At 44.6% G+C, this 24,443-nt stretch overlaps 1 protein-coding gene across 2 annotated transcripts; it reads right to left on the bottom strand.

The window, feature by feature from the left end:
• Positions 1 to 867: 867 nt before the first annotated feature.
• Positions 868 to 21,678, bottom strand: magl (MAX dimerization protein MGA-like). Of its 2 annotated transcripts, none has more exons than XM_024136283.2 (24): positions 21,419 to 21,678; positions 18,790 to 20,135; positions 17,877 to 18,630; positions 17,628 to 17,706; positions 17,311 to 17,415; positions 17,062 to 17,178; positions 15,657 to 16,227; positions 15,180 to 15,405; positions 14,867 to 15,095; positions 14,542 to 14,732; positions 14,179 to 14,340; positions 12,862 to 12,901; positions 12,508 to 12,749; positions 12,068 to 12,304; positions 11,536 to 11,815; positions 10,969 to 11,328; positions 9,980 to 10,869; positions 9,752 to 9,846; positions 9,602 to 9,647; positions 5,784 to 5,966; positions 5,472 to 5,583; positions 5,174 to 5,317; positions 4,367 to 4,504; positions 868 to 4,124 (listed from the first exon to the last, which is right to left on the bottom strand). In XM_024136283.2, the coding sequence occupies exons 2-24, from the start codon at positions 20,034 to 20,036 to the stop codon at positions 2,554 to 2,556; spliced, it is 8,019 nt and encodes a 2,672-aa protein (XP_023992051.1). In that variant the 5' UTR covers positions 20,037 to 20,135; positions 21,419 to 21,678; the 3' UTR covers positions 868 to 2,553. The 2 variants fall into 2 exon arrangements, with proteins under 2 accessions (XP_023992051.1, XP_023992052.1); XM_024136284.2 differs by lacking the exon at positions 21,419 to 21,678 and adding an exon at positions 21,061 to 21,380.
• Between the last annotated feature and the right edge of the window lie 2,765 nt (positions 21,679 to 24,443).

Genomic DNA, 24,443 nt, shown 5'->3' with positions numbered 1-24,443 from the left:
CAGACTAAGCAGCATCCCAACCCGAGCACGCATATCACCACACTGTAGATCAACTAGACTTTTCTATTGGTTATTGCGACTTACATGTTAATTCCACATGATTAAGCTGCATATTTCGTTCGCGATCTGCTTATCTTGTTACTTTATATCTTGGCCCAGGGTCGCTCACGTTTCGTAAATAGAACTTTCTCAACAGGGCTTTATCCTGGTTAACTATGAAAAATGGTCCTAGAATGGTCACACTATGATCTTGCATTGGCACCACCGAAATCCGGACTGAATTACCAAATACTAAGCCCCCTACTCTTGATTAGTATATGACGGCCACTTGAGATACCATCTTGATATTTATTGCCTTACCTCCCTAATCTTACTTCATTTGCACACACTGTATATAGACTTTTCTATTGTGTTATTGACTGTACATTTGTTTATTCCATGTGTAACTGTTTGTCGCACTGCTTTTCTTTATCTTGGCCAGGTCGCAGTTGTAAATTAGAACTTTTTTCAACTGGCTTACCTGGTTAAATAAAAAATTGGCTAGAATGGTCCCACCTGATCTTGCCTCCTCCCGACTGATTTCCATTTAAGACATTACTTTTCATTGTTAGAGCCACTTGAGTATCTGGTCAATAGAATGGATAATCTGTGCTATAATGCAATCATTACCCGTATTCGCCAGTGTAACAGACGTTTAAAACATCAGTTTAAGCATTGTGCCATTAGAACCAATAATAATAATAATTACTTGCCAATTACAGCTAGAATGACTAGTCAAATTATGATTCTTCTATAATATCCTACACCATCACATTGTGAATTGGTTGGGTTTCATGGAGGTTAAGACAACTGCCACAGCAAAGAAACGCATGTACAGGTTTATTTATTTTCAAGGCCACAGTATCTTGCCAGCACATCTGAGTGACTGAAGTAAAATGGTAATTTCTTTACAAAAAAAGGAAAGAGGAACATTATACAACAAGACAGACTTATAAAAAATAAAACATATTTACAAAGGTTATTTTCATAGATTACAGTATAGCTTAGATTGAGTCATGATGAGTCACACACACGAGGTTGAAATACAAATGTCTTGACTACAAATACATTTTTTTTTTTTTAACATGTTATGCATAAGTTCCTCAAAATTCAGACATAGGAATCATTGAAAAAAAGATGGGGAAGCAATCCATAAGGCAAACCAAAATATTCAACATGGTTGTGACAGTGTAGAAGTTACAGAAGATTTAAAGTGCTAATTCAGATTTTTTTAAATTCATAGTCCTGGGAACCAAGAGCGTATTTGAAAGACTGGACGCACCAACCACAGCTAAAATACAAAAAGTCTTTACAGTGGCATAGAAAGAACATTTACAGTGTTTTTGACATGAACAAACATGAATGTTGTACATCTCAAATTAATGATTTTCAGGGCCTATTGATAATGTCTAATTGGGCCAGAAAGTAATTGATCTGTTTTGTTGTCATGTTCATGCATGCTCATTATTTTGTAGGTTAAATCGAAGACAACACACCCCTACATTAATAAAGACACAGGGAGTGAAGTCATGAACAAACCGTGATACTGAAGAAGAAAAAAAAAACAGACCTTCTCTACACCGTAATCTTCAAAGATTAGTGGTTTGATGATTAAATAACAAGAAATCAACTTTCCAGAACATAATAGACTTCATCAAAAATGCATGACGTGTCACATTCACCCCAATATGGGGCTAACGTCCTATGTACCTGTACAACGGCTCAAACAGCAGTCAAACCTGCAGTACATTCATACAGTACATTAATTTAATGTTTTGCTCAAAGATTTAAGATGTTGGGAAAACGGACTGTCCTTTAGGTGTAAGTTATTGTCTACTTTGTTGTGTTCCAGAGAAGGCAGATGAGTGCTAAAGCTAAGAGAGGGTTAACTCACACAGGCATAACTGTCCAGGGTCCTTTGGATTTGTGAACAGGCACATGCGGTGGTCTCAATGGGATTTCAGGACCTCTTTCCACAAATTAAAGCTTGAATCCTTAATTGAAACAATAACAAAGCGATTCCCCGCCTGTTTTTGTAAAAATAAAAAAAGCAGCTGAGGGACGGGCCTGGTRAAATGTAACCACTCAAATTCATAGAAAAAGCTATGGATGCAATGAGTAACCATCCAAGACATAAAAAATGTTAACCGTGTTGAGGCTATACAGGGTTTGTTTACATTTACTTTGTTTACAAACATTGGAGTAAAACAAGCTTATATTTTGGGTTCTGATGAGGTACGACAGTTGAACTAAGCTCATGAGGCATTTAATTATAAGTTATATTCTTCAAGAATCAATGGATGCWGCAACTAAGGATTCTAGCTTTAAATGACAGTTAATGGCACATCTGCTAGGARAATGATTCTCTTGCTCCTCTGGTTAGAGCTAGGCTGAAATGCAGCGTCATCGGAGTGGAAGGAGCGAAAACAAGTTGTGGACGCCATTTTAGACTACTACAGTATCGAGATGCACCAATGGAAACAGTGTGGAAATGCAGCCTTAGTCTCAGTTTCACTAGGCCTTATCAGACCTTGTTGTCCTCTTCCCACTGACAAGGCCCTTCACCGATACAGCGCGGGTCACATGTCGTGTTCCAGGCCGAGCCACAGCCTGTGGCGTTTTACCTGGGCTTCCTTTAGTCGTCGCTACAGGGCTAGTAACCTCAGCCCCTCCTCGTGGAGGTTTGGTTGGGCTGCCCTCAGTCTTCACCACAGGGATACCCCCCCCAGCACGAGTCCATCTCGCCGGGTTTAACCCAGCCCGAGTTACAGGGCTAGTAACCGCATCCCTAGYCACCTTGGCCGGACTAGAACCATCTCCAGCTCTCCGCACCTTGGGTGGCCTACCCCAAGTTGCAGGGCTACCGGCAGCACTCTTCACAGGCCTACCCCCAGCCTGAGTCACTCTGGCTGGGCTACCCCCAGGCCCAGTCGTCGCCACAGGGCTAGTAGTAACCCCAACCTGTGATACTTTAGGTTTTCTACCCCGCCTCGTAGGGCTTATGCTACGTTCCCTTGGTGTTAGTTGGATTTCACCACCCCCAGTGTTAGTGTCTCGACCTGGGGGTATTCTTGTGACTAAGGTAGGGTTACTAGCACTACCTGTGGTTTGTGTCACGTTGGCCTGGTCATTGCCACCGGTCATTACCACAGGGATATTCACCCCAATCCGTGATACTTTACGGGGCCGACCCCGCGGAGCAGGGTTAGTAGTGATATCTCCAGTTGGTGGTGTTCYGATGTCAGTTTGTGGTGTTTTTATRTCCAAGCGAGGCCTTCCACGTTTTCTCTTTAGTAGTTGAGCCTCTGAGCTGTCTGTCGAGCCTCCCTCTCCCTTTTGTGTCAACAAACCATCMTTTTCCTTTGATGTCACCAAGCCAACCTCTGCCTTCTGAATGATCGAGCTATCATTTTCCTTTGGTGTGACTGAGCTATCCTCTCCTTTTTGTGGGACCAAGYGATCAGCTTCTTTCTGAGACACCGTGCTATCCTGTTCTTTTTGTAGTTCTGAGCTATCCTTGCCCTTTAGTGTCACAGAGCTCTTCTTTCCATTGTGTTGGACCGGGCTATCCTTGCCCTTCCGCCCCACTATTATGCCCTGGTGTTCAGAGAGCGCCTTCACCAGTATGGCTGCCTCTCCCYTGGTCAGAGACAGGCCCCAGCCTCCAGCRTCACTCTCACCCCCCATCTGCGGTTCCTCCAACGGCCTCCAGATGGCACTGTTTAGGGGAGCGATCTCCACAAGGGGACACTTCATACCAGAAAGCCTCTTGATTGAGTTTTTATTGATTAGTGACTTCTTCTTTTTGGGAGTTGAGCTGTTATCCTTCTCTGTGGAAGTTTCTTCTTCCATGGATCCATTACAGACAGGGGCCTGTGGTTCCTCCTTACCTAGTTCTGGCCTCTCTGCTGGTGGGCTGTCGGAGGGCTGCTCAGCCTCCCCAGACACTCTCCCCTGGTCCTTTTCTGGGCCAGAGGCAGCTCTCTCCTTCTCCACAACCTCCTTGGCTGCTGAGGAGGTAGGGGTTAAGAGGGAGGTGACTGTTGGTCTCTTCATAACTTTCAGTGTGTAGACTGATCTTCCTGCTGTRGATAAAGGAAATACTCAACCGTTAGAATGAGACTCACAACAACATATTCTAGTCAGAATACCAGTCTAACGATCATAACCCKTGGCACATTTTACCCATATAGTGGACCTCAAAACAGTTATTACGCTCTTCYAAATCAGCATCGTTGATATTTCATATCTAGATATAGAACTTGGATAACCAATTAAACAAGAGTGTGAGACCAAATATGGGTGTCCTGTTCCTGTATGCGCTCACCTGGTTTGGAAGCACGAAGCATGGAAGCAGGAAGTATGATCTTGCCGCTCTTGGTGCGTAAAACAGCAGCCACTGGTTTCACAGAGCCACTAGCKGCTCCTGCCTGACCCAGAGAGCTAGCTTGAGACACCTGGGACACTGGGATATACAGATAAATATATTTATAAATAAGAGCTGTATCTAAATGGTTTATCAAAGTTAGCTAGCTAACTCATTGATCCTGCTTAGTGTCCATACTCCCTTGGGACACTGGGACACAGAAAAAGGTGAATCAGGTGCATAGGTGTAGGGATGGTACAAAAGCCTGCAGACACTAGCTATCTAGGGGGGCTGGCATGGCCATACCTCATAGCCTTTCTTGCAGTCAAATGAYCAAATTGCCCTCTAGTGGCCTCATGGGTGGAACATTATTAATCAACATTTCAAAAAACGTGCAGAAAATCTGGTGTTTCTATGTCAAACGGTTTTGTTATATTTTGTATTCTGTGATGTATAGAAAGTGTAATATTGGGATGAAACCTCAAAAATGTAATACATTTAAACTCTATGACATGGTAAATGTGTCTTCTTTGTTTTAAGACCATAACCATGTGTGTGATGTGTATACTTTAGTTTCAAAGTAGATTTGTTTAAGACTACCAAGAAACACYCTGATTTAGCCCGMTGCAGTAAAATGATCATTATTAAAAGGTGTCACAAATCCAAAGCCGTATATCTGAATGTTTATTTAAGTTAGCTGGCTACTTCATTGATCCAGCTTAGTGCTATACCTCCTGTTGTCAGACATAAGAAGCAGGTTATTATTACCTGTCATGGTGTTGGGACTAGGGGTGGAAGTAGAGGAGGTGGGGCTAGAGGTAGGGGGGACAGCTGCTCTCCTCTGGGCAGCTAGAGTCCGTTTCTTCTCCCAGATCTCCTTCAGCTTGGCCTTGATCAGCTCCTCTGGCTTTCCTACAATACAAATGAAAAAAATACACCAGAGTTCACATTAATATGCTTCTTGCAATCACATAATAAAAGCATCTCAAGTAAGTCAGTGTTAAGTAATGTTTAAGTAAGAAAGTGATTAAATAAGTAAGTGATAAGTAGCTCCAGTCAAACGCACCAGACATGTATGCGATCTCCTTGACATAGACAGTCTGGATCTCAGTCAGCATCCTCTTTTTCTCCTCCAGAGACTCAGAGTCCACCGACAGGGTACGAATCTCCTTCAGAGCCTGATGAAATAATACATGTTAAAATCCTTTTTATTATTAACCATCTATACCAAAAAATGCGACCATGAAAAAGTTGCGTTTATTCATTAAAAGGATATGAAAATAATGTATAGTTCTTGTGTCTACCACAGTACAGCACAGGACAAAATTAACCAAAACAAATAGCCGGTTACACAGCCACATAACATACTGTCCCATACCTGTGAGAGGAGGTGTAGCTTGGAGACCTTGGGGTCCAATTCTTCCATGAACAGCACCTGTTTGAGTCTGGTGAAGAGCTTCTGGTGCTCGCCGCGACGCAGCCTCTCGGTCAGGGTGCGGTTCTTACGACCCCCTCCCTCACCAGACCCAGACCCCTCCTCCTCTCTCATATCCCTCTGATGCTGCAGGGAACAGGAGTCAAAGGTTAAGGGTTGAGAGTTATTGGGTATTCCAAGGTATTCTTAGACCTCTTAAAGGGGAATGGAAACACTTTAGGAAGTAAAACTAAGCAAAGAGATTTATTCCATCCACTAATATTAAACATGTGCATTTGACATATACACCTCTATTTTTAGGATTTTGATATTGAACAATGTTTATTTTAGTTATGGGTAGCGCCATCTTGAATTGCCATAGTAGCGATTGACACCAATGCGTCATTGGCAGAATTGAGCAAATTGTGAGTTTTAGCATGGGACTGAAAGTGAATGTTGCCACCAGGAGGCGACTCACCCCACTGGACCTGAAAGGTTTCTCACAACTTTTGACAGCTTTGTCATTGAGATCAGGACAACAATATTAAGGTAAGAAACTGTATACGATAATTTGTACATTTTAGAGTATTTTTTCCAATTGATGAGTATGTGACTTGCCAACAAGCCAATTATACAGTCAGCTAAAACGAAGCAAGGTAGCTAGCTAGTAGAAAGAGGAGGAAGGGAAGGCACTCAAGGTACACTATAGTATATTTTGGTAGATAGAGAGGTGCTCTTTGGTAAAAGGTGTAAATTGGTCATCAAAAAAGAGGAGGACCAAGGCACTCTTCATATAATTAATTAAAAATGCCTTTAAGTATGGCATGTTCAATAGAAACAAAGTTGTTTAAAAACCGACGCGTTTCGGCTGCATGGCCTTCGTCAGGGAGTACAGAAAAGGAGTATACAATGTCCTCTTTTGAAAGGCTTTTCCAATTAGCCCTAATTAGAAGAGGGAGTGGTTACCAAATTGGACACACCTAGTAAGCAATAATATACACATGAAAAGGTGAAATACTGTGAGCTATTTTTCATGAGCATACAACTCCAAGCTAGAAGCATCAGAACACCCAGAGAGGCAGTTCCAACCCTAACCATGACTGGGAGAAGGAGAAGTAATTTGTACATTTCCACAGTACTCTGGAGTACTGTGGAATATATTGCTTTCTTGTTCTGGACACTTCTCCAGCATGGTTAGGGTTGGAACTGCCTCTCTGGGTGTTCTGATGCTTCTAGCTTGGAGTTGTATGCTCATGATAACATAGCTACAGTATTTCACCTTTCATGTGTATATTATTGCTTACTAGGTGTGTCCAATTTGGTAACCACTCCCTCTTCTAATTAGGGCTAATTGGAAAAGCCTTTCAAAAGAGGACATTTTATTCTCCTTTTTCTGTACTCCCTGACGAAGGCCATGCAGCCGAAAGCGTCGGTTTTTAAACAACTTTGTTTCTATTGACATTGCCATACTAATAAAGGCATTTTAATTAATTATATGAAGAGTGCCTTGGTCCTCCTTTCTTTTTGAAGGTAGCTAGCTAGTTGATTTAGCTCCTATCTTGTCTTGTCTTTTTGATGTAACTGTACAAAATAAAATKACCATATTGACAATTTGTAACCACGCCAGCCCAGGACCTCCACATTCGGCTTCGTGACCTGTGAGACCAGCCACCCGGAAAGCTGATGAAACTGGGTTTGCACAACCRAAGAATTTCTGCACAAACTGTCAGAAACCGTCTCAGGGATGCTCACCAGGGTCTTGACCTGTAGTTTGGCTTTGTAACTGACTTCAGTGGGCAAATGCTTACCTTCGATGGCCACTGGCACRCTGGAGAAGTGTGTTCTTCACAAATTAATCCCCTTTTCAACAATACCAGGCTGACAGGAGTGTATGGCGTTGTCTGRGTGAGCGGTTTGCTGGTGTCAACGTTGTGAACAGAGTGCCCCATGGTGGCGGTGGGATTATGGTATGGGCATGGATAAGCTACAGACAACGAACACATTTGCATTTTATCGATGGCAATTTGAATGCACAGAGATACCGTGATGAGATCCTGAAGCCCCTTGTCATGCCATTCATCCACCACCATCACCTCATGTTTCAGCATGGTCCCATGTCTACATCTGTACACAATTACTGGAAGCTGAGAATGTCCCAGTCCTTCTATGGCCTGCATAGAAGGCCTGCATACTCAGACATGTGACCCATTGAGGATGTTTGGGATGCTCTGGGCCGACAGGTTATTGAAGAGGAGTGGGACAGCATTCCACAGGCCACAATCAACAGCCTGATCAACTCTATGTGAAGGAGATGTGTTGCGCTGAGGCATGAGGCAAATGGTGGTCACACCAGATACTGACTGGTTTTCTGATCCACGCCCCTACTTTAATAAAAGTCTGTGACCAACAGATGCATATCTGTAATCCCATTCATGTGAAATCCATAGATTAGGGCCTAATGAATATATTTCAATTGACTGATTTCCTTATATGAACTGTAACTCAGTAAAATCTTTGACATTGACATTCTTTCGTGAGCTGGCTGCTCGTTCTAAATAGTATAATCGAATCTGTTCAAAACAGTGGCAGCATGTGCAGCACTRGTCATTGGGTTYTCGACATGCAAAAGTGAAACAGGTGTATTTATGCTGTTAAACGGCAACTGCTCCGCCCACAACCGTAAGGCTCTCCAGAGGGTAGTGAGGTCTGCACAACGCATCACTGGGGGCAAACTACCTGCCCTCCAGGACACCTACACCACCCGATGTCACAGGAAGGCCAAAAAGATCATCAAGAACAACAACCACCCGAGCCACTGCCTGTTCAMCCTGCTATCATACAGAAGGCGAGGTCAGTACAGGTGCATCAAAGCAGGGACCGAGAGACTGAAAAACAGCTTCCATCAAGGCCATCAGACTGCTAAACAGCCATCACTAACATTGAGTGGCTGCTGCCAACATATTGACTCAAATCTCTAGCCACGTAATACATTTTTTTTAATGTAATAAATGTATCACTAGTCACGTTAAACAATGCCACTTTATATAATGTTTACATACCCTACATTACTCATCTCAAATGTATATACTGTACTCTATACCATCTACTGCATCTTGCCTATGCCGTTCGGATATCACTCATCCATATATTTATATGTACATATTCTTATTCATTCCTTTTACACTTGTGTGTWTAAGGTAGTTTTTGTGAAATTGTTAGGTTATATTACTTGTTAGATATTACTGCATGGTCAGAACTAGAAGCACAAGCATTTCGCTACACTYGCATTAACATCTGCTAACCATGTGTATGTGACCAATAAAATATGATTTGATTTGAAAAATGCACAGATCGCGTTACATATCTTAAAGAWACTATCAGTAGTTCGAAAACTTGGCATCATATTTTCTGTCATGCTGCTTTGTTGACAATTCCAACCAACTTTCGCCCCAGACATTCAGCCGCCGTCGCTGTGATGTTTTAATTTATGGTTGGAAACCAGTCAATTTAGCTCATTAACGCACGCAGTGTTCATGGTCTTTCAGACATTTTTGGGATTCAGCCATTTTTGGGAAATCCTGCAAGTGATGCAACAATGCCAATTTACAAYTCCAGTTAGCTGGTGTTCTTAAAGCCTAGTGCTTTCATTCCCTTTTAAACTATGTTTTTTGCAATACATGAGAGCTAAGAACTTAACTAGACAGTTCCGTAAGAGGGCCTAAGAATACTGCAAAACAAGATGTTACTCTGCAGTTGTAATGGACAGATGGGAGAAGTCTTACCTTTTCTTTTGGTTTTGGTGCCATTTCCCCATCCTGACTGTTTTTTCTGTTAGGAAAAAATATACATTTTTATTAACCCCAGCTTCCTTGAGACAGTCTCACGCAAAATCATACAGCTAAATAGCCTACACAAACACACTCCAGTCTTACTGTGTGTGTTTGACAGCGGCCCTCATCTGAGCGATGGTGATTCCCTGTCTCCTCTCCTCCACTGTCTCGATGTCCACTGGTTCCTCCTCGTCCTCCTGGGGTGAGAGACAACAATCTGGCTTTACAAAACACTACACCACAACTCAAACAAGTGCAACTGCAGTGAATGTTTACACACAAAATACAAAAATTACAAAATTCAAACCATCAAAAATTAAGCTCGCTTACGTTGGCATATTCATCACTGTCGGAATCCGAGTCATCCGAGGAATCGTCCGAGGAGTTGTCCGAATCAGAGTCCTCAACCTTAAAATCAGGATGTCCGTTCTCATGCATTCTTAGAGTGGTAAACCGACTGAACTCAGTGTCTTTCTTCCATGATTCTGGGCTCCATAGTCCCGAGCCCTCCCCCACCTCCCCTCTCTCTGCATCACTCTCGTCCGACAGCATCTGCTCATCACAGGTCAGCTCATTGGGCTCCACRGGACAAGAGGTGTTGGCTTTGGCTGATCTACAGTCAGATTTAAGGTCCTTTGACTGAGTCAAACTCTGCTTTTTCTGGGCTAGAGCTGATCTGGAGTCAGATGTATTGGTATTTAACCCTGGGGTGTAGGAGTGGTCTTCGGTTTTAACTGGTGTCAATGCCAGAGGCAAGGGAGAGGAAGAAGAGGTTCCTCTTGGGTTCTTCTGTGCCTTTACCTCTCCAGGTCCAGCAGAACCCACGGCTGTGGTTCTGATTAGTTCAGGTAGCCGGGGAGCACCTCCTCCAGTACCTCCAGGCTTAGGGAGCTGGATGAGGGTGAAGCCCCCAGGCAGGGACACTCCAGCTGGGCCTCCCACGGTGCCCTGGCCTGGACCCCTAGAGCCCTGGTCCCCTGCAGTCGGAGGACAGATCCTGAAGGAGTAGGTCCCAGTCTGGCCCAGGAAGCTGGGGGTCTTCAGGGAGGAGGAGACAGTGAGAGACAAGGGGGAGGAAGAGGAGGAGGTCTGGGATGGGGTGATGGCACCCAACTGGCCCATGATGAATTTGATGAGGGGAGCGTGGGGAGGGGGGTGGATGGAGGTGAGAGGGGGGGGAGGTGGGAATGTCTTGGGAGTGGACGGCTTGGTAGCAAAACCTGTTGGGACAACACAAGACATTAGAGGGTGTTGAGGATGTGGTTGTGCGTGTGTGCATGTGTGTGTGCGTGTGTACATTCATCAGTACATGAACTCACGAGTTGGCTTGTCTTGATTCTTGGCCTTTATGTGACGCATACGATTCAGAGGTACCAGCTTGATCAACTGTCCATTGGGCTGACGATACATTTTACAGCCCTGGGAGGAGGAGACTGTCTGTAGTAGCATCTTTCCAGCAGGGGGCGATACACCAGGGGGCGATACACCAGGGGGCGATACACCAGGGGGCGAGCCTTGGGAGGTGCCTGGGGCAGGAGGAGGGGCCATAGGTACCAGGAGCAGGGGAGAGCCGACTGGGTCTTTAGGGTTTGTGGTGGTTTGACTGGTGGAGGTTTTGCCTTTAGATTTGGTGACACCTAGGGACCATGGTGGTCTGTACGGAGGAAGCCTGTTCTTCCCTGGAAACAGACCGCAGGGACAGTAAGAAAGAGAGGCCTTTTCTGAGAGAATACAGAACTATCGYCATCCTTGAACCATCAGGCTTCGGTTACTCTACTGTCTAATTACATCATAATTAATACAGTACAACAAAATGTGCAAGTGTAAAGGTTAAGTTGATAACTTCTACTTCAAGCCTCTATTGAGGAGCAGTGAAAGGATCTTACCTGCTGGTGTCTGGAATACTTTCTGGGCCAAAGCTACTTTCTTAGCCATAGCTATAACGCTACTACTGCCTTGAGGAGCAACAGCAGTGGCTGCGGTCTTCAAGTGCCCAGCACCCACAGGTGTTTTCTTCGCCCTGGGGAAGCAGTTTAGAGACTTTTGAGGGGCCTTGGCTACAGAGCGCAACCTGCCTGTGACGAACGCAGCTAGCCGATTGGCCGGGTGCAGAGCTCCCATCTGCCCCAGCAGCAGTCTGGCCTGGGAGTAGGATTTACCGTTCACCTGGGGAGRAAGAAAAAKAAAGAAGAGAAAGAATGGAGATAATATAGGCAGAACAGATGAACATAAAGAACAGCTTCCCTGTGGAGGATAGAGCTTTTCACAAAATCTAGGTACAATTGTTAAATTAGAAATAACTCAGAGCTCCTCAATAAAAACAAACCACTACAAACTACACTTTATGGCTAGGTCTCTTTTCAAAAATGGATTTTAAAAATGTCCAAAATGGAGGTAAAGTGAACCTAATAAACCCACCTGGATTAGTCCTACAGCAGGGCARGTTGGTTGTTTCTTCCTGGCTTTCAGTCTGCCTGCTGGCACTACTCCTGTCAGGAAGGGAGTCACTCCAACCTGCATCTCCGGCTCCTCAGGCTTAGGGATGCCCTCTTCCTCCTCGTCTTCATCACTGTCRTCACTACTGTTGTCTGTGACTTCACTATCAGATTCATCACTATCATCGGTATCACCGTCTTCAGCCTTACTGATGCAGACCTTGAAGGAAGTGGATGATAATAAATCACACTAATGAGCATTCATTTGTCACTGATCAAGTTATGGATTTTAAATCTGAAACATGGAGCATTTCTGAACATTATGTATGACAGCATGAGTTGGTCCAAATAACTGCTTCTTTAAGACAGGAATGGAAATGGCATGTTTATTGCTTCATTCTAAATGGTTATTATCCCCCCTACCTTGAATATGATGATGGTGCTCTCAGCCTTGCGTTTGTGTGTGTTTGAGAGGAGGCGGACGTGGTAGGGGCCAATGTTGAAGGGTTCGGACAGACGGTTCTGGGTCATACGTCGACACAGAACCCCCAGGACCAGTTTCCGGTGCTGGTCCCAGTTACACTCTGACTGGATCTCCAGCTGCCTAGTGGGCTCAGGAACTTTAGGCTTCTTGGCCTGGGTGGAGGGACTTTTCACTCGTACTACTACAGGGGGAAAGGTCAGATGTCACAGGTTATGGGTAAACAGATTAAAACACAACATCTTGAACGGCCTCTTAAGAACTGTGGTGAGCAGTGATTATGTGTTCCATCTTACCTGGTTTATTTGGAGGTGAGAGGATGGCAGCGATAATTTTCTGCAAAGACAAGAACATTTATAAATGACATTAACTGAGAGGGACTCAGTCTTACATCAACAAGATAGACAAAATGTTTGTCTGCCCCTAGTGACTAGATTAACYTCCTAAATCAGTGATCGCCAACCTTTTCTGAGTCAAGATCATTTTCGCAGTCAAAAAGCAAGCCGAGATCTACCGCTCAGAATTGATTTAATACATGACTTTAAAAAATGTAAGCYTATGCAACATTAACCTAATAAAACACTTAGGTAGGAATGAGGTTTGTGCAGTAGGCCTAATACATTATCACAGCATATTGGCAGGCCAGGCATATAGCCAATATTGTTCTTCTCAAACCATATTATATTTCAAAACTCAAGCTTTGATAACAAAATAGATCAGTTGGTGAGGCACAGCGGAGCATAAATTTAAACAAGCTTTTTTATTTTACTGGACTGATGGTACCTGATGGTCAGTCTCGGTGGAGGTAKAGAGAGAGCAGCAKAGGGTCTGCCTCTCACGGTCCCTGCTCTCCTCTTTCCTCCAGTGAGACTGACCAGAGGGGACACCGTCTTCCACCTGATGATGGAGTCTCACTGCATCTGCCTCATGCACAAATTCATGTTGTTCTTATGACCAGAGAAAGTGAAATATTCCTCAATATTTAAATAGACACGACGAGCTGCTAATAATAAAAACGCAGGCCTATCGATACACTTGGCTGCAGAGCGAGTWGAAGTAGGGAGAAGCGTGTTTTATGTTTCGCAATAGTGTTCAATAAAAACAGTGTTGACAGTGCTGAATAAAAACATGAACTCACTCATAAAAACAACAGCTGTTTGCTGTATTCTTTGACAATCTCTCTCTGGTCATGGTTTTAAAAAGTTCTGAAATCTCACGTAGGCTAKTATCAAACTTCGGTGTGGGGTCATGGAAGCTGTAGGCGTAATGATTTGAGCTATCTGATTGGCCAGCACAGTAGGCACACTTGATTTAGTCACAGCGCTCCTGGACCGCCGGGTAGGCTGAGTTTGTCCCTTCAGACAAATTAAAATGGTTCACAATGGGAACACTTTGCCTACCCAGCGTGCAGGGCTTCTGAATCAAGTCCACCTACGGCCAACAGCGCAAGACAGGAAAACAAATTATAGGAGCACAAGACTTTATCATGGGCTTTTCTACAGAAATGTTCGATGACTGACTAGGAATGCCTTGAAGATTGACCAGTCGATCGCACTCCTTAATGCATCTACTCCGACAATAAATATTTAGTGTGTGTGTGTCCTGTTCCTCACCTTTCTGCTGCTGGGGATGATGGAACTATTATTGTCCTTAAAGAGGTGGACCTGTGGCGGCAGCACCTGGGGCGGCGGTTGACTGTTAAACTCTCTGACTCTGGCGCACGTCATCATACTCTCAAAGTACTTGTAGACTGGGTCCTTGTCCTCCTCTCGCAGCTGCAGATTGCACACACACACACACATTCCTTCATAACTTTTTCATATACAACTTTTGTCAAATCAAGGTTTCCATCATATCACTACAGTTGAGTAATTTAGAGTGGTAGTTTGACACTATATGATGTGTCTCAAATGTTCCCCCATTCCCTGCATAGTGCACTACCAGGGCCCACAGTATACTATGACAGAGGAATTTACCTCGGGTGTGAGACGAGGTACGTAGCGCTTGGGACCAGGGTTGTAGATTCTGGTTAAAGGCTTGATGGGTATGTTGGGGGCAGGTTTGGGGCTGAAGAGGGGTTCGGGGTCCACCCCTGATGTGCAGTCCCACAGGGTAGAGACACAGACGCCTCGATTGGGCTGGACCTCATGCKCCACGTTAGACACAGCTGGGCAGGGAGAGGAGAGGAGAAGACACTTTCATTAGCTTGTTCAAGTTGGTGCAATGTGTTATTCATTTGGTCAATAGAGAATATAATACAACTCTCACAAGTCCCCAATTGCACCCTGGGTATGAACTTACTGTAAACAGGCAGTGTCTGGTGCTGGCCGTTCTCTGCTGCTGTGGTCTGTTTGGTGATCCTGCGTTTAAAGCAGGAGCAGCCCAGCATACAGTCAGGTCTGTAACAGTGGAGCGGACCCCTGGACACCCGGGCCAAGCTGGAACACACACACCCCAGCCTGCAGAACTCAGAACCACACTCTGGACTGTCCACTGGACTGGCCTGGGGGGCACGGCTCTTAGGGAGACCCTGGAGGGCAATGACAATGAGGAGAGAGACCATCAGAAAATGTGTGTGCGTGTTATGTGTGTGTGTCTATAAACTAAGTCCTACCTGCGCAGTGAGCAGTGCCATCAGGGCTCTCTCCACTCTCTCAGTAGTGATGTGTGTTCTATCGTGTCCTTGGTAGAAGGTGGCATCTTCCATCTCCATCATTCTCAGCTGGATCTTAGAGAGACCAACCAGTCTGAGCTGTTTCTTAGAGAGGCCAGTCAACCCGCTGGAGAGGCCTCTCCCTGGGCTGGAGTCCCTTCTCACGGCCCCCTGACCTGGAGGAGACCTGGAGGTACGAGGAAAATGTTTAATGAAAGGCTTTATTGTCCATTTTAGGGTAAAAAAGGAAACTTGTTGTAGGCTTACATTAGACAGGTTCAATCCCAAATATCTACATAACATCCAAACTATGAAAAACAATTGACATTACTGGCATTTCAGACCTATTTCATATTGCTTTGGGACAMCAACAAATATAGATGTGTAAACGATATGATTTGGCATGGGTATAGCATGTCTTTAGTGACATTTCCTTACCGTTGCGCAGTAGGAGGGCTGGTGACTTTAACCCCAGCTGTAGCTTTAGCAGCAGTAGTTTTGTTACTGTTGGTGACCTGGATGGGCCGTAGCACAGAGGAAGATCTGGCTTTGCCCTGGGCTGGTGTTATATGGTGCTGTTTGCCCTGTGCTGGTGTGGGTTTGGGTTTGGCTGCTTTAGGAGGGGTCCTGTTGATGGGTGGAGGGGGTTTCTTTAGAGCTGCGTAGAGGAGGGGTTTCCGAGAGAGGGGGCAGGGTCTACAGAAGGCGGGGGGCGGGGGGGCACGTGTCTTCAGAACGCTGTCGAGGGTCCGCACGTAGCTGGTGCTGGTCACAGGCAGCTGATAGGCCACGGAGCCCAGGGGTTTGTGGGAGAAGGCAGCAGCGCGGTCGCTGATTCGCTGGGCCTCGCTCTCCAGGTATTGGTCGAGCATTTCGCTGCAGAAGGCCGAGCGGTTGGGGTTGTGGTTCTTAGAGGTCTCTTTGGTCCTGATGAACTTGTCCCTCCAGCCCTTGATCTTGGTCAGGTCACTGGTCTTCCCCGTCCTGGAGACAAAGGACCTGCTTCCATCTGCACAGCGAAGAGACAAGACCGTTAAAGAAGAGATACGGTCCCAATTCCAAATCAACCTCTAGACCCTTCACCTAGCCTCTACCTCTCTGGTGTTTGGAGACTAAGTAGAGCCATCATCATATTGCACTTATCCAGTCCCTTCAGATCTGCAAATACTGACAGGATTGGGGCTTGTGGGTTATCATCAGACCAAATAATAACCTCACCCATTAACACTCCCCCATTCTACCACAGTGGTGGGAGTCACATTACTAGGGCTAATTCTGAGTGTTTAAGTTGATGTAAATCCCATAATTGCCTTGCCTTATTATCTGCCTGACTGACGAGGGGGTTCAATGTGGATGATGACAGTAAACTGGCTATGAAGTGGTCAGTGACTGATGTATTAAACTAGCTGAGCCATGCAATTGAAAAAGCGCTATCATCTTTCAAGTGTAATTCATTTACTACTAGGCTAGGCAGTCACATTTCTCAATCAGGAAATAATAACATGTCTATTAATACGTCCCCTTGTTGGCAACCACGACAACATCCCTACGGCCGCCACGACAACATCCCTACGGCGGCCACGACATCATCCCTACGGCCGCCACGACATCATCCCTACGGCCTCTACCTATGGCTCTACTCAAAAACCAGTAATAACTCAGTGAAAGTAAATAATACGTTTTGTGTTGGTGTCCCATATAATGATCACTGGAGAGCTTTAAGATATGAGTTTCAACCATTTTTAGAAACAACCAGTAATCTCACTGCTGTTTTGCAGGTCTTATTGCTCCTGTATGAGGCCTACATCGCTAGTAAATTACCCATCACTTAAGTGTGACTCACCAGTGGAGGTAGCRCTGCCCAGCCCAGTGAACACAGGCGGAGACAGCGGTAGACGCACCCCCAGATACTGTAGATCGATGGCCAGGCCTGGGTCCAGGGAACTCAACTTCAGCCCAACTATAGGTAAGGGGAATAACACACACATTATCAATGGTGAACATTACTGTGAAATATCTAACTATCTTAGATGGAGAGGGAGGAAGAGAGAGAAATACAGAGTGCATGCGTGAGTGTGTGTTGTCCACTCACCCTCCTGTAGGACAGGGTGGATGACCTGTCTGTATTTGAGTGTGTTCAGGTCTTGCAGTAAGATAGTCTGCAGACCTGCAATCTCCTCCTCAACACTCTCCAGTACTGCACACACACACAGGTTAGAAAATAATAGAATAGACCGGTGTGTCATCATTATTGGAGACTTTCAGAAATGCATGCTGTATTGTGAATGCCAATCAGTGAAAACAGTAGTGGGTGTTGATGTTCTATTTTGTGTCTCCAGCAGGTCTTGTTGCCAAGTACACTGTAATTGACAAGCCCCAGTAGAATAGAACTTCTTCGCTCCCACTTACCAGTTTTCTCTGGCTGTTCCTGAGTGACTGGTGATGTGTTATTGGATGGCATGTCCTCCACATGGACACCAAGAGCTTCCTGTGACACAGAGGAAGAGATGACCGTGTCAATACTGTCTGCACCTTCAGCAAAGTTAAACAAAGTTTCCCTCCTATATTTCCGACTCTGGGGTTTCTAAATKAACATTTCCGGATGTCTGAAATTCCTATTTCCCATAACTCTGACCGCACACAAGTGTCGTGTTTTACCTTGGAAGTGAAGGACACRAAAAGTAGACCCTCCACGTCATCCAGTTCCGGTTGCATAGCAACAGATAYCGGGCTGCTAGTTGCAGTGACAGCCGCTGTCGCCGCCTTAGTACCCTTAGAGACTTTTCCGACACTGCCCCACCGATTGCCCCCCGGTTTACGCCCCTTCTTCCATGGCTTAGGGACGGCAAAGGGGGACGCGGTGGGGGTCAGAGGTGAGGGGGTAGGAGAAGGCTTGGGTGCAATCTTTTGAGGTTTGGATGTTTTAGGGGTTAAGCTCGCAGCCTTGTCCTCTTGAGTTTCTGTAAGCGAAATGGGTGCGGTCATGGTTGGTTCTACAAGCGGAACCTTCTGTGAAGGCGGAACCTCAGACTCCATTGGTTCTACAGTGGAAGGTTTTAAAGGCTTTGAACAGCTGTTGGTGTGTAACACAGTAGACTGTGAAGTATTCTGAGGGTTAGCAGTCAGGCTGGCCTGTATGGAGGGGTCCATCCCAGCACCCAGTCTCTCCCCCCCAGCCCCYGGGCTGTTCTCTGGCCTGGAGGCTCCTGAGGGCAGGGCTAGCTGGGCTCGGAGGTACTGCCTGTGGAAGACATGGTCACTGTCACTGTAGTCCAGATCTATCCCCTCTTCACTGGCAGACACATTAGTCTGATTGGCGTCTGAATCTGCTGTACCAGGAGCTACTTTCCTCAACTTCCCTGAGACTTCAGCCCCCACAGGGTGAGTTGTAGGGAGAGAACGTTTCTTCATGCTACAAGACAATAGGGGGTGCAGATGAACAAAAATATATTAGCGGTGTATCAAGAACGAATGGAAAACAGAATAGCAACAGTAAAACACTAACATTCAGTGAATTGTAAGGAAAACACTGGAATTATAGTACAACACGATAACAGAAAGCTTCACTCACCTGATATCAGCCACAATATCGTTTACAGTCACAATATGCTCAGTCCCCTCACCACCATTGGACCTAACAGAGCTACGACCAGGGGAGCGGATATCTCCCGGCCTGGGCTTTGCGAGGCGCGGGCTGCCGCTGTCCTCCCGGAAGCCCTTAGCAAAGGGGTTATAATCTATCTTCAGCTGGGTGATCCTGGTGTTCTGGTACGACGTCACTGCATAGAACTCGGTCTGCGGGAACGTGAAGGTCATGACCTCCGGGCCGAGGAGCTGGAGGTCAAGCAGCTTAGGGTCAAAGCCAAGGTCGTCTCCATCTGCGACGGGGATCACGTGTAAACTGGGCCTGTAGCGGTGCATGGAGTGCAGCAACACATGTCCCTCCTGGTCCAGGCAGTGGTTAGTCAGTTTGAGTTTATAGAAGGAGACCAGGCTGGCCATCCAGACCTTCCCCAGGGCTGATGAGTCCTGGTGGGGAAAGAGTCGGCATGAGGCCTGGGTGTGTGGTTCTCCAGGACCACTGGGTTCCCACTCCTTCAGGTTCCAGCGATGGCGGTACGTGTCGACGGGGGTGATTGACAGGACCAGGCAGTAACGACGTGTTGGTTCCAAACCCGTCAGGCGGTAGCGGCAGTAGGGAAACATGCGCCGGCCCTGTTTGGTGAGGATCATCTCGGTTCCACAGCAGTGGAACTCCCTCCAGACATTGCTGTTCTCCAGAGTGACCCCCACACTACCACATGAGCTTATCGCTGAGAGGCCTCCCTCCTCGGGCTGCAGGCCTCCGGGGGCTGGGCCACTGGCAGCAGATGATGAAAATGGTGAGGGGAGGGCTGGGTTGGCACCAGTGTTTGTTACGGTGGCAGCTGCTGATAAAGATGCTGATGCTATGGGTGGGTTASCTGGCTTAGCATCAGAGTTTATCCCACTATCTATGGGTACGGCTATGGTTCCACTCGCTTCTTTGTTTGTAATGGCATCAGTGGATAATGTTATTGCTAAGTTCACGTCACTGTGTATGGATGATGCCATAGCTAGGTTGACTTCAGTGTTTGTTATGGTGTCAGTGGATGAAGTCATGGCTATGCTGGTTAAGCTTGCATCCTTGTCTGTCATGGCTACAGCTYGGTCCTCCACCCCATCCTCGTTGGCCAGGCCTGGCTCCATGGTGACGCTGTCAAATGGGATTGATGTGGTGACAGAGGTAGTAATGGCCGAGTCCTCTACACTCTCCTCCATTACAGTAGGGTCCTCCATAGATGGGACAGAGTAAACGGTGTATACTATTCTTCTTCACTTAAACATTTTTTTTTTAAAGCACCTCAAGTTGAACTATGGTTATTTTCAGTTGACATCCTGGAATAAAGAAAAATGTCTCATGTCAATGGCCAGATAGTGAACCAACTAACAACATGTAAGGACATGTCTAAATTAATTATTACAGCATAATATATATGTTGTGAAAATTGTAAGAAAAACATGGAGATGAAATAAGATTTGAATTGATCAAAATACATTGTTTTCAGATGTGTGACCTTTCATGTGAAGTTTAGTGTCACCCAAAAGCAGTAGGCCGATCCCTAAAGCTTGGACTTTATCCGAGACCACACATCACATACATTTTCTGTTTATCAGCTTGTTTTTGGAATTTTCTTGAACAATGGCATTGTATTCATGCAATGTGTCATTCAAGTGTAGCAGATGAGGTTGGTCAGCTCACTAGGCTCTCTTCAATGGTAARTTGCCATAGGCTTTAGTTCAGATGGATAACACAGTCTTGAGTTGGGTCCTATGGAACAAAATTGATTAGCCTAGTTACTAGCTTAAGTTACATAGATGCTAGGCCTATATTAAAACACGTTATCTAAACTGATTAGGTTAAATTAGCCTAGCTAAACGTTTAGGCTAACGTTACAACAATATTTCCCTGTGCAGGTTAAAATGCAATTATGACATTAACTGGAATGTCCTTGTCAATTTAAGTTCAGAAACAATACAAATACCACGACTTCCTTTCATGTAGCCTATAGAAGTGTTTATTGGAGGTGTTACCGTTATTATTTGTTAAATATGGTTATTCCAAATAATATTTCCATCTCAACAATCAAACCAGTATTATTTTCCATGGGCTTTAAATCGTGTATTTCTTCAAAAACACATGCCAGTGTCGAGTATAAAAGTTGCTTGACAACAMCCCTCGTCCTCTCCTCCCCAAGCGTTGTTGTAGGCCTCCAGATATTTAGCCAGCAAGTTAAAAAGTTGGACATTCACTGACGCCTACCTTCCACCACCGTATGGCGTGTTGCGCTGTTTGGAGAGCAATAATAACAGTGCAAACTCCAACTGTTGCGTGCCGTCGTCGAAACAAAAGGCCTCGAAATAATCTTCGAGCGTGCACATAAATTCGCAAATGGAGGCCGCCGAAGCCACGCAATGTAGCCTAGCATCGACCATGCACACAGGCTACCAAGGCGCATGCACAACATCAACCCTCAATGGCGCGTGATTTCCCACGCCAGCGCGAGGAAAAGCGGGAGTCCATCCCGAGGATCTCTGCCACCTCGAGTCCAATTCGTGGCCTCGAACAASTCCGGCGAAAAGTCTGTGCAATAAATAACAAATACACAAATTGACTCTACCTTTGTGAATCGTGCAGGAATCGGATAGCGAACTGTCTGTTGTGACTCTTCGAATCTTGTGCATGTCCGTCCACTTCCAGGCTATCTCTCACTCCTTTCGAACATCTATCTACACATTCTCACTCCACGGAGACACACACACACACACTCAAAACACACACATCCGTGCTCGGGGTGTGACGTAAGTCACCATGGCGGCACACACACTCAGGTTCGGTCCGTGTGTGTTGCGCAGGCTCCCTCCAGAGGTTTAGCGGGCAGTTATTTCTTCCGTGCAGCCGCCACAAAAAAAGCATAAAATACGATTCAATCTTTAGTACAGCTGATAACGCGGAAAAAAACGTTTAGCCTATCTGCTCTGTTTTGAACACCTCCAYTGGGGGAAATGGCAATTTTAGCCTGTATTCCTGCTGTAGCCTATTTGTGTGTGTGTGTGTGTTTATCTGCCTGTCTGTCTGATGGTTGGACGTCTGCCTGATATTTGGTCTGCCTGTTTGACTTATGATCTCTGTCTTGATCTGTCTGTCTGATGATGGTCTGTCTGTCAACAGCTAAGTTACACGTTATATTTTCACTAGTACGCTATAGTCTACCCTCAACTTGATAGGCCTATGGGCTGTGGTTATAACCATAAACCATAGGCTATGCCATCAATACACTGAATAATACATATAAACATATTTACCATATGGGACAGGAGCCAATAGACAGCCTATGCYATTATTTTCCCATGTCAAAGTGTTTAAGTTGTTACATTGTTGTAGCCAAACTGCAATGTCAGAAAGTTCCAAATGTAGCCAAATACAATGTTAYAGTAGGCTAGGCTAGTGTGATAGAAATGATGCGATTTGTCAAATAGCCTAGTTATTAAAAGTCAATATTGACCATCCAGTCTATCAATCCCGTCCATGGTTACTGCTGTGAAATATAAAAGCTCACAGCGCAAATTGTTACAACTTAAACCACCCAAACAGTTAGCAACAATTGTAGCCCTATGTGAACGCGTTAGTCTGCATGGTTTATGCCCCGTATTTTTATATCAGTACCAAATATGACATTTTGTTAATGTKATTTCAGCGCGAGTGACAATGGTTCATATTTTGTGTTCAATTTGTAACTTCTATCCTATATATGCTCTTATATGCGCCATTGTTGTMATTTTTTCGCACTGGAATAACATCAACAACGTGATTCCTGACTCCTCAGCCCACCTCGGGGGGAGTGAAGGACAAGGAGCCCAGACACAGGACTCCAGGGCCAGCAGAGTATTACAACCTATTGCCGCCTTCGACAGGCTGTGAGGGCCGCAACAACAATTTTCTTTCTAGGTTAGAACACTAAAAGGAATTAGAGACAAAATCCTGCCTCAGACATTTACATCCTGTCATCCTAAAATAAATAGCCGGCAAACACCTTTCGGACTATTGGGGGCTATTTTGTGAATGCTTCGAATAGTCAATCGTTTATAACATTTCGAGTGTCGGTATAAGCATGCTTAAACACTTCCCTATTGGACTCACATACAGGCCTCACCCGCACGTTTGATGAATGTTTTAAAAGACAAAAWCGACATTTCAGATCTACGAAATATCAAAATAATATTTGCATCTAAATTATATCGGGAATGAGGAATCATGAGAAGCAAAAACGAATGAGTGGTCTTATAATAGTGGCGACGTGTGTATGGCATAAACCTCACAACAACAATAACAACATCAAGACGCATTAGGGAAATACAAGTAGACTAGGCTAGTCTATTCTATTGTAATTCGGCATTGAACTAAATAAATGTGTCAATTGAAATAAATCGTTCATGATTATCAATCAATAATCATCACTACTATTGATGATTAATCACTGATTATTTCAACAGGATTTGAGCAGTTATTTTGAGTTAAAACGAGTCTGAAGCCGACATACGTTTTTTTTGTTAATTAAAATTCCCTGTCTGACAATAGATCTTATATGACTGTGATGTAGTTTAGATTATCATGTTGAGTTGAAAACCTATTTGTGAGTGGAGTGAGAAATGAGATGACTTGAGCCTTTACCCTTTCTGCACAGTACAGCCTCTAACTCCTGTAACTATGGACAGATCAATGAATCTAAAATCACTCTATTCCTTATTTATTTGAGATGCAATTCATCACCAGTTAAAATTGCTTAGAATGTAACAACATGCATGTCAAATATTTATATTTACACAACGAGTATAGTCAGTTGTTCCTCCAAGTGTGCTACTGATCAGATTTGTTTCAAACAAACATAAAAACGTGTTACTAGTAAAGCTATCCTCTTACAAACATTTTGACCCTGGTTTCCACACAAAAKATCCATTTCCTAAATACTTCTGAAAATGTTTTAGAGAAGTATAGAATATTCCCTATTCCATACAGTTATTGCACTCCTAACACATCATGGTGGATAGTTCCCAATATGATTTTATTTAACAATTTAAAATACATAAAATGTTGCACCAGGCAACCGATACATATACAAAACTTGTTGAGGTTACATAAACAAAAAAGTCAAGACTTATTTTCATTGTTGTCAAGTGTCATGTGCACTCTGTGTCATACATTCAATCATAGACAAAGTTCAATGTTATATATACAGTTGAAGTCGGAAGTTTACATACACTTAGGTTGGAGTCATTAAAACTAGTTTTTTCAACCACTCCACAAATTTCTTGTTAACAAACTATAGTTTCGGCTAGTCGGTTAGGACATCTACTTTGTGCATGACATGTCATTTTTCCAACAATTGTTTACAGACAGATTATTTCACTGTATCACAATTCCAGTGGGTCAGAAGTTTACATACACTAAGTTGACTGTGCCTTTAAACAGCTTGGAAAATTCCAGAAAATTATGTCATGGCTTTAGAAGCTTCTGATAGGCTAATTGACATCATTTGAGTCAATGGGAGGTGTACCTGTGGATGTATTTCAAGGCCAACCTTCAAACTCAGTGCCTCTTTGCTTGACATCATGGGAAAATCAAAAGAAATCAGCCAAATTGTGGAC

Source organism: Salvelinus sp. IW2-2015, unplaced genomic scaffold (assembly GCF_002910315.2).
Source record: "Salvelinus sp. IW2-2015 unplaced genomic scaffold, ASM291031v2 Un_scaffold861, whole genome shotgun sequence".
Lineage (NCBI taxonomy): Eukaryota > Metazoa > Chordata > Actinopteri > Salmoniformes > Salmonidae > Salvelinus > Salvelinus sp. IW2-2015.
Note: the sequence above shows the minus strand (reverse complement) of the source record. Positions and strands in the feature narration are given on the sequence as shown.